This window comes from Aulostomus chinensis, chromosome 12 (assembly GCF_037954235.1).
Source record: "Aulostomus chinensis isolate RoL2024-O1b breed Wild chromosome 12, RoL_Achi_v1.0, whole genome shotgun sequence".
Lineage (NCBI taxonomy): Eukaryota > Metazoa > Chordata > Actinopteri > Syngnathiformes > Aulostomidae > Aulostomus > Aulostomus chinensis.
Genome location: NC_141331.1, coordinates 20,278,092 through 20,291,300, shown reverse-complemented (window position 1 = coordinate 20,291,300; position 13,209 = coordinate 20,278,092). Strand labels below are relative to the sequence as shown.

The following is a 13,209-nucleotide window of genomic DNA, read 5'->3' as shown; positions in this document are numbered from 1 at the left end:
AGGGCTGCAACGATTAGTCAACGTCGACAAAAATCGATAAGAGAAATAGTCGACAATGAATTCCATTGCCGACTATTGTTGCCAGACGCGTTTTTCCAACAGAGTGAAGAATCTCTTGATTATAATCTCTGCAGAAAGCCGCTCATGCGCAATAGCGTCTCTGTCTCTGAGCAGTAACATACAGGAACGCGGCGTCAACATCAGGTACGCGCACCAAAACTTCTAAAGTTTGGGAGCATTTTAGCCTGAATACGGCGGATAAAAAGACTACTTGCAAAGTTTGCAAAGCAGACCTTGGTGTCATGGCGGTGATGCACCAACATTTAAAGAAGCCCGTCGGGCAGTTGAACGAAACGGAGTCTGACTCGCCTCGGTGAGATTCAAGTAACATTCAAGCCAGTACGGTTTTTATGACACACATTGTACATTTTATAAGCGTATTTTCGCTATAAAAGAGAGCTCTCGCGTTATGCCAGACTGTGCCTGACAAACTTATTTCAAATTAATGAATGTTCAATAAAAGATGTATTTTTCATTGTACCCATCTTTCTTGTTTATTATCATTTGCCACATAGTTAAATCAACTTCATGCTAAATTTAAGAAAAAATTAATAATTATCCGATTAGGCGACTAATAGTTTCAATAGTCGGTGACTAGTCGACTATTAAAATAGTCGTTAGTTGCAGCCCTAATGTTCACACCAAACGCAGCGCGAATTTTCACGTCACTTTATTCGTACGAATTTGATCGCTGGATCAATATGTTTATATTTGCGAATAAAGCAACGCAAAAATTCACATTGCCGTTTGGTGTTAACACTCAGTCAGTTAGTAACTATTTCATACACGCATAGAGCGTGACATCCTATTCCACCCTTCTGCAGTCTGTGCCCCTATCTGGCAACCCCCAGAAAAAAATCCTAGTCCTGAACCCAGAGAGGGTTACTTGGTTGTGTGGCTTTCTGGAAAACAATACATTTTTACATTTAGGCACCCCTGCAATCGTCACAATTTTTCTGTTACAAACTGACCGGCCCCCCATCAGAGAAGGGGAAAGTTATGTGGCCCTCGCAGAAAAAAGTTTGGGGACCCCTGCTGTAGGCTTTACAAACATGCCCAAATGGAATGTAATGTGACTTAACAACGTTTGTTTAACAGAAAACTTTAAATCAGAAGAAGCAAAAAACAAACAAACAAACAAAAAACAGCTGTTTCAACAGCAGGTTTTAGTAATTCTGAATGATTCACCTCATGTTTCTCTTCCTTGTACCAGTCTCTGAAGTTTCAGGGAAAACTAAAGTACCTTCATGGCCAAAGTGTCTTAAGGGACAATGGGGCACGTCCAAAATCTTCACTGGCATTGTTTGCCATTGCCATGCCAGTAGCGCCTCCGTCCATTCTTGAAATCAGGTCTAAAATGCTCCTTTTTCAAAGCAAGCACAAGCTGGACTTCACACCCACTGGCATTGATAACAGGTGAAACAACCACTCTGTTCTTGTCTTTCTGTCAATATTGTTAATAATTCTAAAAGCTCAATCTCAAAACACCATTGTCAAATCTCATGCTTTGTCATAATCTGTGACGAGAAGGTGAGGTGTTATTTATTGTTGTAAAATGTATTGGGTTGATTACAGAGTAAGGATATTTGTGTAGTTTCACAAGTTGGGTTGGAAATAGATCCTGGATTGTGTTTACATTATGTATACATGAATATAAGATACTACTGAAATTAGAAGTAAGAATGAATAAGCATGTATCTTCCTACTTCCGTATTCATATACTACAACTCATGGTTGCATTAATCTGTTTTATTATTTATTCATCCATGTTCTAAATAGAAAAAAAATCATGAATTCTGTCAACTGTTTTTTTTTTTATTCCAGTAGCACAATTTATTTTTCTTGTCTTTGTCTCTAGGGGGAAGATAATTCTGGGCTACTCAGATGTTGAGCTGTGTATGAAAGGCTCTGGCTACCAGTTCATTCATGCAGCTGATATGATGTACTGTGCTGACAAACACCTCCGCAGTATGTTGGCAAATTTAACTCAACTTTCAAAAGCAGATTTTTATTTTCTTGCCACCTTGCACTGACTTCAAAGTGCCTCAGCTAAGTTTCAAAGTGTATGGAGCTTGAACTTTAACAGGCCGAAAAAACCCTACATGTCAGCATTATTTTCAAGAATATCAGCTGCTAGTAAACCTCCACAAACCTTGTGTTTCTCTTTCCTTTCTATCACAGTGATAAAAACAGGAGAGAGTGGACTGACTGTTTTCAGGCTCCTGAGTAAATCTAACAATTGGGTGTGGGTGAAATCCAATGCTAAGCTGATCTACAAAGGAGGAAGACCAGAATTCATCATCGCATATCAAACAGCTTTAGCGTGAGTTGTTATGAAATTAAATACGAAGAAAAAGATGCTACTAATATTTAATGTTTGAACACAAATGCATGGATAGGATAATTTCAAGGTACATTTACTTGATTGTTATTGTTATGTGAGCTTAACAGTGACATGTGGAAGCCAAAATCCTTGTCATTATAACCCTCATTTATCGTTATCAGTCAAGTGTTGAAACTGGTGTGCATCAGAGCTTAGGAATCAAGGAACGACCGGAAACACGTGTGATTTATCAAACCCGTTGTACCTCATCGATCACTGCCCGTGAATGACTAGCTGTTGATAAATGCCGTGATTGAAAACAACTACCATTTAAATCCATCCACCCATTCCAATAGATTTGGGTTTGAGAAGCCTCACCCCTCTATTATTCGACATAGAGCAGAATAATCAAGCCAAGAAGAGGAACTTCACTTTACTGGAGATTGAAACTTTCATGTCACCTGATTGAATGATCCAACTAATTTTATGCAACAAACTGAAAAGTGGGGCTGCACGGTGGTGCAGTGGTCAGCACTGTGGCCTCACAGCAAGAAGGTTCTAGGTTCGAGTCCCGGCTCTGGCATGGGATCTTTCTGTGTGAGTCTCCATGTTCTCTCTGTTCCTGTGTGGGTTCTCTCTGGTACTCCAGCTTACTCCCACAGTCCAAAGACATCAAGAGGGGACTAGGCTGATTGATACTCTAAATTGACTGTAGGTGTGAATGTGAGTGTGAATGGTTGTTCGTCTCTGTATGTTGGCCCTGCGATGGACTGGCAACCTGTCCAGGGTGAACCCCGCCTCTCGCCCGTAGATGCTGTGATAGGCTCCAGCCCCCCCCCCCGACACTTAATAGAAAGGAATAAGCGGAAGACAATGAATGAATGAATGAAACTGAAAAGTGAAATGAGATGAGTTGGAACTTTAAATGTTTTAATATTTAATTGATTGACAATTTTCACTGCTAGATAATTGTTCGATTGTGTAAGGGGCACAGGTCTACACGGAGGAGACACAGAATCACCATTACTGTATGCACATCAGAGTACCCAATAACACCTTGGGCAGTGCAGTACATACAGAACCCCACATCCTGATGCTGTGCTCCACTGTCACCTGTGTGATTGTCAGTAGTCAGTTGAATCTGCGCTCCTACTCCGTTTATTATGGATTAAATGTATACTATAAATGTAAAGCAGTGTAGTTGTTTAGCGGGGAAACAACTCCTCCCTCCTATAACCATGTTCCTGTGATCGCCATCAGCAATTTCTGCATGTTTAAAATCTTCTAAATGAATATATGGCTGTGCCAGGTCTACTCTGCTGCACTGCCAGGTCAGGCTGAGTTGACGTGACTGTTTTTTTAAATTTATTTTTTATATTTATCCTTTTTTTAACCAGGAAGTAGCTTAAGCTCAGGAGCTTCTTTTTTTTTTGAGCAACACCCTGAATAAAACAAAATACAAACATAAATCAAGAACAACCATAGTAAATTCTGATGTCAGATTTGATCGTAGCCACTGCTCACGTCCATATCAATAAATGCCGACCTGAAGCATGTCCATTTTCTGTCGTACATTATTTTTTTTTATAAATGATTATTAGCCCTCATATCATTACCTCTCAGAGTCACCTTACCTCAAGCAAGCAAGTTGGGAAGTGAAGAAAGAAAAAGGGTGTTGTAATGCCTCATGGGAAGAGTACTTCCTTAACTATTAATCAAATTTCATAAACACTCCTGCTTTCCCCACATTCCTGTTATATTTTTACAACAGATCACCTGTTTTATGGGCACAATTCATCTGCCAACTGGTTGACTTGGTGCCAGGCTAAAAAAATTGTTAATTCAGGATTTTTTGAAACATGAATAGAGGAATTGACTCAGAAATTCAAGGAGCCACTCTAATAAAAGTGGGCAGTCACTATTGAGATCTGCTTTATTATTCTTAAATTAACTGTAATTTGAAGAAACAGTTTTTTTTTCCTTTAGATTGCGCTGTCAGTTGTATCATTTGGACTGTGTTCGGTCTGTTTCAGCAAGGCTGAGGGTGAGGAGTATCTTCGCCAGAGGAGGCTGGAGCTCCCCTTCAGCTTGACCACAGGAGAGGCTCTGCTTTACAATACCGGCCCCACAGTGGACATCGCGGAGTCTCAGTTCAATAAAATGTTTAACAACAATGACACTGACATGAACAAGGATGTGCCACCTGGCTGTTTGCTGGACTGCTTCCTGCGACAGGATGAATCTGCTTACACCCAGTCAGTGGACACCCCATTAGCTGTGGATCAGGTGTTCATGGACAGCCGAGCCCTTGTCAGCATTCCCAGTGACGTGTGGTGGGACGATTGTGTTGAAGCTCCAACAGAGGACCCCGTTGTCGTGAAAGAGGAGACCAAACAGTCAGTGACGTCTGTGATTAACAGCCTTGAAGAAATAGCGCAAAATGGTGACTTTAATGCCACCTTACACAATCTGGATGCTGACGCAGATCTGATGGAGTGGGCAGAGTCTCCCAAGAGATTAAATGTCTTGATAGATAGTGATAAGCAGAGCAGTGTGAGGACTGAACTGGACTGCATCCTCACGAATGAGATCTTTGACTACATTGATTCAGTTTTGTTCAAGGAGAAGGGAGAAGATTGTCTCAAAGCAAGTCCTCCCAGCTGTCTCACAGCAGTCAACAATAATCAGCACAATGCCTTCAGTCAGGAAGTTCAGCTCCCACTGTCTGGACTCTGTCAGCAGCAGCTGTTTCAGACACCAATGTTGGATCAGACATCCTCTCAAATAAATGGTCTCTACTCTCAGCAGCAGGATGCAAATAAACAAGTGAATATAGGTCAAAGTGAAGCAGGACAGGCTCTTATATTGAGAAGCACTCAGAAACTCTCCCACCATGGTGCCCTTAGAGCTCAGGCTAACACCCACCCACCCTCTCATCAGCAGCTGGCGCTCCAGGATATTTTCAGCCCCTCCATAGAGCTCCCTGAACTCACTGTTCCCAGCAATTCCACTGATGAGGTCCCGGTCACTTTTGAAGGCTATGGACTGGTGCCCATCAGCAACATGGGCTGTCCACAGGGACTTCCTGGCAACCTGCAGTACCGCCAACTTCCTTTGTGTCCTCAAAACAATATGCAGGCTCCTGCAGGCATAACAAACAGACAGCTGCTTCAGAGCTCTGTCCAACAGCCAAGCAATGTCTCACCTGCTCTAGTGGACATTTTGCCACCCCTAATTCCTTGCAATGAGCTGAATTCCTATAACAAATCTAATATTCCCATTCCCTTTTCCACGGTTTGTCATCAAGCAAGCACACATTTCCAAACACACAACCAGAACCAGCTTCAACAGTGGCCACAGAGCCAGTATAAGCTGCATCATGCTGGTCTCATACAGAATACACAGGAGCCAATGCAAGGATGCCACAGCCAGACTTCAGAAAGCCAAACATTCCCAAATGCTGGCCTTTGGCAAGGGAGTGTCAATGGACTCGACCACACTCAGCAGGGAGGCCAGGCATGTGGCCAGGCAGCTACTCCCAGTAGCTGCATGTTCAACCAGGACTTTTCTTCTAGTCCAGCAGGGGGCGCCACCCTGGCACACTCAGGGCCCTCCTGCCAGAGAGGGGCTAATGTGACTCTGGATCAGAGTCCTCCACAAGGTTCCTGCTACTTCCAGTGGGGCCACAGTGAAGATGTGGTGGGGACATCCACCATTAACCAGGAGAACACAACCATTAGTCCGATGACCGTTCTGCCCAACATGTCTGCCTCAGAGCACTCACTTGGATTGCAGAACTACCTAGGATGACACAGACACACAGGTGGGCGAGATGATTACCCGAGAAAAGACAAAATAAACAGAAAATTATAAGAAAATGGTATCAGTGAATTTTGATCTTGATGTTATTTTTGAATCCAGAGAGTGGAATTAAAAACTCTGAAATAAAAAAAAGTCCCTCTTTTACCTAAATCAGTTAGGATATACAGTATGTGATATATAACATCATTGTCAGAATTATGTGTGCTGCAGTGCATAAATGAATGTGAACAAAACAAAAGGAAAAGAATTAAAATTGACTTGAACCCCCCGTCTCCAGCAGGTTGAAAGAGTCTCAGGTGAAGTCAGTGGATTTCATTTTTCACCACTCCCGCTCATGTCATCGCCATGTAGCTGTCAGAGTGGAGTCATGCTTTGTTAATGTGCAACAACTCAGAAGAACAAACACAGTATAGTTTCTCTAGACCTGTACTTATCCACAGACTCTCATGCTATTGCCATATACTTTGTATCTGTTTGTCATATATACTCTTTGTCAAATCTCTGATGTTTAAAGACTATAGTTTTTCAGTTTTATCATATAGTAAGAATGAAGTATAAACTCACAAGTGCATTTACCAGAATAGAGCTTGAGGCAGCGAGAAGGATTGATAAAGTGAATCTACGCAGCCAAAGAATTGTGCTTTTACAAGGGAAAGCAGACGCTGTGACATTTCAACCATGGGAATTCATTAATTTCCCAAATATCTATACATACAGACTCTAAACACCATGTATACCCTTTTCCTACATGTCACCATGACCTGTTCTGCAGATATATCAGTACAAAGAATCACTGACTATGAAAGCTGTACATTAATGTGGGCAGTATTACAGAAAACAGTAATCTTTATATTTTAAATCAAACCCGTAAATGTGGTTGATTCAAGTGTGTTGAAGTAATGTGACATTTGCTGTTGTGTTTGCTTCAGTAGAGCATATATTCAAAGCATTAGCCTGTCTGTATCTGTGTTCTGAATAATGGTGTGTGCCTGGAGGAAGGCTTTCCATTAACTGAGACAGTTTCCCAAACATGAAAAGAGGGCTCTTCATGAAGCTGGCGCTGCTACGCTGATTACAGTCAAGTCATATGGTTAGCGATACTTTAGTTCTTGGGTGAGGGTGGCAAGAAATATATCATAAAAAACTGACAAATCACAGCCAATCAAAGTCACTGGTTTCAAACTCTCTACCCTCACAGTCCTGTGAAAAATTTTCCTCTGAGGAAACCAGCTCAGATTTTTTTGCGAATGATGATTCTTTTTGTGTTGTATATTCGTTTGTGAACATGTTGTTGATCTAGCCATCATCATGTTTGTGTGCCTAGAGCCGAATGATGATTCATCTTATTTAGCATCCAATGCATTTAAGAATAAACATTTGCAGCCCCTGTAGTGCCTTACACAAATTATTTACTTTTTTCCTGAAAAGTCTAAATCAGACTTATCTGGAGAAGTTGTCTGGTCACAAGTACCCGGTAATCATCCACAAATTGTTGGATGGTAAAATAAGATTATTTTTTCCAAGAACACTTCGAAGTTTGAACCAAACAGTCTCTAACACTTGTTGGTCATCACAACCATACGGCTACCTGTATATTATTTGAGAATGTGGAGCTCCAGACTCATAAACGTCACAAATATAAAGTCACTGTTGTCGGTCATGTTTTGTTTTCAATGAAGACACCAGGAGATGATTTGATTGAACAGATGCTGCTCAATGAGTTGACTGCAGAGTGTGAAAATGATATTGAAAATGATATTAAGAGAATTAAGTCCTCAAGCCCAGGTCCTGTACCCTGAGAGTTTTAGGGTTTTGTGCAATATCTTACCTGTTCCTAAGACTGTGCTCTTCTGGATCGAAACCTCAGACTTGTAAGTGGAATCTGCTGTAGCCGCTCTCCCAGTTTGAAGTCATAGCCCCCAGTGCTCTGACACTATTGTTGCCTTTACTCCTCACATCTTCTGTAGCTATTTTTTCAGCCCTTAGTATTTCTCATGTTCCTTCATCTTGACGTTGCAGTTGGTTCATTAACAGGATGTCCAAACCATCAGAAATCGGCTGGTTAGCCATTACCAGTTTGCCACTCTGGATCTGGAAGTCCCTCAGCGTCTTACGTCATTGGCCTCCATCGCCTTCTTTGGCCAGTCTATTATGCCAGCAGATTATCTGATGACTGTAGACAGGGCATACATGGTGATGCCTTGGACTTTGTTCTTAACATTCTGCTGATTTCCCAGGACCTGCCTCCCTCTGTGGAGGTATTTCGTCGTGGCTTCTCTTTGTCTGCGGGATGCACAGGTTTTTTTGTCAGTGTTCTGAACATCCTCAATGCTTCAGACAGGCAGTTCAGCCCCATCTATTCTTATCATCTTCCCTCTCTTAAATACCATCTAACCAAACTTATCTAGTGCAGATGACATTCTGATGTTGTTGCTGGAGATCCTGATGAAGTGGATCAGTGAGTCAGAGTGTCTCTCAGTCCTTGCATACGACTTGATGTCATCCATGTAAAGGAGGTGAGTGATGGTTGTTTCCCTTCAGAACCAGGGTCCTTAGCCACTCTTTGTGATGATTTGGCTGAGGGGGTTCCAGGCTATGCAGAAAAGCAGTTTGCTGGAGTGCAGTTAGTTTCTTCAACCAGTAGGTGTGGATCATGTCCTGATGTGACATCGACTCTCTACTTTCTTAGATGTCTGCTATTGAGATGGTCACTGGATCTTGTTTTGGTATGTCGCTGTGGTCTGCGCTTGGATCCACTAGCCACTGAGCATCAGTGTTATTTGATGCCTACTTCTCCCATATGTTCTTCCAGTATTGTTCAGCCTCAGCTCAGGTTGCCACTGAGATTACACTTTGGATGCTTTGGTGTCCTATTTATTCATTGGCCTTCTGCGTCCCTTGTATATCTCTTCAGGTGGGTAGCCAGAGCTGTGAGTCTTCCCTCAGCAGTCTCTAGTGCCTCAGGTATGGACAGTCTATTGTACTCTCCGGGCATCCCCTTCCTCCCCACACCTTTCTGTAGGTCTGAGAGCTAATTAAATTCCCTCTGTTACCTTGATTTTGGACTCCAACCTACTTTTCGCTGGGGGGTAAAGTTCCTTGTGGCTAATGGTGTTCATCTTGTAGCCAAATCTGTCATATAGCTATAGTGCTCATTGGTCTCATTTATGGTTCATGTTGGAATACTATGTAGTGCTGCTTTGTCACTTACCTACGGTAAGGTAGGTCCAGGGGGGCTGAATGAATGTCCTGCTTAGTTATAATCTTCAGTCTCATTGTATTAAGGGTTGGTGTCATTGGGGCTTAGTACCTGATGTAGGGTGAGGAGAATGATTGTATCTCCCCTCTTTCCTGCCATCTTGGCAGTAGCATTTTCATTGTCCCTCATCAGTCTCTAGTTATGACTGCAATTGCTGTTTGCAAATGTTGGAACACTGGGCTAGGGATGTTACTTTTGTCACCTAAGATGTTGGGAATTAAAGGACCCTTGTATCCCCTAACCTCTGCATGTAGCTCCTGTCACAGGGGTTGATATAGAAGCTTTGCTCTAGTCCATCCATGTCTTCTTTCCAGTGGCCCATTTCTCATCAGGTTCCCCAACACCTGCTAAGGACCTCGTTGACGCAGGTCACATCTGAGCTGGTATGACTCTTGGGTTCACTGTTTCAGTCATCCTGAGGTAGGCCAACAGCATTAAGAACCATGCCTAAAGGTCCATACTGGTCTGGCCAAGAATTGAACCCTTGTTTTCTTCATCAACAAAGAAAATGAGGAAAATAAGGAAGGCATTACTAATTCAAATTCACAATGTTTACATGTTTTTTTTTCAGTATGTGCAAAATGTGAATATCATGAAACATAAAAAGTGTAGGAAAAAACAATCATCAGCATCACTTATATTTTTTATTTGTGGTAGTTGTTAAATTTGCAGATAACGCGTTAAGACTGAGAAATCATAGTCCATATGATGAATTGCTGACTTTCTGTTCCTTAGTTGTTATGCATATTATGTAGTTGGTTCCAATATGAAACTCCACACCTATAAAGAGAGGTGCCATTTAGAAAACAATAGGTTTTGGCAAAATGCTGATAAAAGCCGCACATCCAAGTGGCACAAGCAGTCAAACAACCAGTGACCAGCACCTCAACCTCACTAAAATGCAGCAGATGCAACTGCTGCTGTTACAGATCTGAAGTCAGTCTCAGAGGCAGCAGCTGTCATCCAAACACATTTTATGTGTCCCCTGCAAGAACACCTCAACATATCCAAATGTTCTCAACCACAATGAGCCATATGCTGTCTTTGTTTTGTGCCTTTAGCAATATAAATATATTTGTGCCTGCTCATTTAAAACAACTTAAACTTAAGATTGTTTTGCTCAGCACTGCTTTTTTTATTCTGAGGATATCCTCTAAGCTGAAGCAGTTAAACGTCAGCCATGCCCAAAGGAAATATCCTTAAATTAATAAGCTTTTATCCTTAAGTGCATTTTAGCACCGGAAATCCTTCCATGTCCATTCCCCTTAGCACAAACTTCCTCACCAATGGAAACAAGGGAAAACACTTCAGTTTGTCTCAGGAGAGGGCAAGGTTATTTCATTGATGGACAGAATGAGAAAGGCATCTTTTAGCATGCTTTCAGATGCTGTTTGTCTCTTGAGGATATATTCAGCCACAAGCAGGCACGCACACGTACACACACACACACACACACACACACACACACACACACACACACACACACACACACACAAACTACAAGAAGATGCTTGTTCAACCCAAGTATAGCAGTATTAAAATGGCACCTTTGCCATATAACTGCTGCGCTCTGTATTTATTCCTTTCCTATGAATCTATTGTATGTATTTGGAGATACTGTCCAGAGAACACGTTGAGAAAGGGAAGAAATATCATCTGAAGTAGAATCATAGATCGATAGTGGCTTCATTGCCTGTGTCTTGCTTGGTCATGTTTTTTTGTTGTATTCTGTCAGCGTGAAGCAGATGGCAGAGGCTAGAAGGACAGCCTATAAACTGCCTGGATTGGACCGATACACCACTTTAAAAGACCTGGAACCAAATATTTGACTCACTGTTGTTTTGACGTTTCGAGGCTTTGATATTTGCCATCAATCGGTTCTTTGTGATATGTCACAGCGATAAAGTTTGATGGAATCAATGTTTATTTACCCAAGTAGTTATAGTATACACGAATAACCAGCCTTTGTCTACTGTTGAATGCTTTTTCAGTAAACGTGTGCAATCATTTAACATTGTGTTGTGTGGCTTATTTCATCACCATTTTGATCAGATTCATCAATTTATTCCTTTAACTCCTGCTATGAACACCCAGTAGAAGAGGCTGATGTTGGCTCAGATATTGGAATGTTCCTGTAATTTATTTTTCATGTCATGAATTTCATATTGAATTTTTGTTTCTTTTAATGCTCTAATGTAACAATGAGACTAAATAATATCACAGACGGATGTAGGCAAAATATTGACTTGATAGGACGAGGTATAGTAGTTGACTAATGTACAGTGATGATTAAAAATGTGTTTTCATAGCTGCTTTTAACTGCATTGTCAAGCATTATAAACTGGTGCTCTCTCAGTGGGGTTTTAGGACTATACAACTGGTTCCTCAGTTTCATCCAAGCCTTTGACAAAAACGTAAACTTTGAACCAGATTAGGGTGACATTGATAAAAGAGAAAATAAGAAAAGATCAAAGAATTATGCTTCTTGATTTATATTTATATAATTGATACATTCTTACCAGAGAAGATTTCCTGTGTTTGAACACTTGTGAAAGGTGTCTGAGTGCAAGAATGTCCCTACAAGTCCTCATTTAGCTAAATCAATTGAAATGGGGATCCATTCATCCATCATCTATCCATCCATCCATCCATCATCTATCCATCCATCCATCCATCATCCATCCATCCATCCATCATCCATCCATCCATCCATCCATCCATCTATTTTCTACCGCTTATACTGTTAAGGGTCGTGGGGGGCTGGAGCCTATCCCAGCAGCTTTCAGGTGAGAGGTGGGGTTCACCCTGGACAGGTCTCCAGTCCATCGCAGGGCCAACACATAGAGACAGACAACTATTCACACTCACAGTCACACCTACGGTCAATTTAGAGTATCGATCAGCCTCGTCCCCTCTTGATGTCTTTGGACTGTGGGAGGAAGCTGGAGTACCAGAGAGAACCCACACAGGAACAGGGAGAACATGCAGACTCCACACAGAAAGAAAGAACTGGGACTCAAACCCGGAATCTTATTGCTGTGAGGCGACAGTGCTGACCACTGCACCACCGTGCCGCCCTGATATGGGGATCCAGTAAAGGTAAAAATAAAACATATTTATTTTAAAAATTCATTAAATTCATTAAATAAGAGATATGACGTCATTAGATACAGACCCTTGTAGCTTCTCCATTGATGCCAAAACTGGGGCGATCATATCTAAATCTAAATTGTGTTATCTCACTAAATTTTCAGACAAACCAATACCCATGAGCACATGATCTCCTTGGTGGGGTAATTTTTGTTTCTATACACACCTAATAGTGGGACCTTACAGCTGTTACCAGACTGGATGGACAGACAACGTGAGTTTTATACCACATTTACAAACTGGTTGTGAGTGCCCTCTAGTGGGCTGTGACGTATAGAGTTTTAATCTAAAAGTAAAAATGGAAATTAAACCATGTGAAGTTTTAATTCACGAAAATCCCTCTTCAAGGAATGTCATTACCTTCCTGAAATGAAAAAAAAAAACAGCAATGGTAGTGTAGTAGAACACTTGACATCCTTAAATGTAGATGAGCAGGTTACCAAACTCTATATCACCAAGGTGACCAAAGAACTAAAGGGACATGAAGGGAAGCGGCAGAGACAAGCTAATAATGCTTCCTACAGAGAGCATTTATCAAATAGCTACAAACTTTCCATGGCGATCTGTTAACTGCTGCTAATTTAGTGTGTGTGTT

The 13,209-nt window shown here is 41.5% G+C and overlaps 1 protein-coding gene across 2 annotated transcripts in view; it reads left to right on the top strand.

Moving 5' to 3' along the window:
- Positions 1–10,970, top strand: part of LOC147252453 (uncharacterized) — a 35,526-nt gene extending 24,556 nt beyond the window's left edge. For both annotated transcript variants that reach the window (XM_086220768.1, XM_086220769.1), the window contains 4 exons: positions 1,274–1,476; positions 1,919–2,028; positions 2,242–2,383; positions 4,417–10,970. In XM_086220768.1, the coding sequence (XP_086076894.1) occupies positions 1,274–1,476; positions 1,919–2,028; positions 2,242–2,383; positions 4,417–6,193 (2,232 nt within the window). In that variant the 3' untranslated portion in view covers positions 6,194–10,970. The remainder of the gene's footprint in view (positions 1–1,273; positions 1,477–1,918; positions 2,029–2,241; positions 2,384–4,416) is intronic.
- The last annotated feature ends 2,239 nt before the right edge of the window (positions 10,971–13,209 follow it).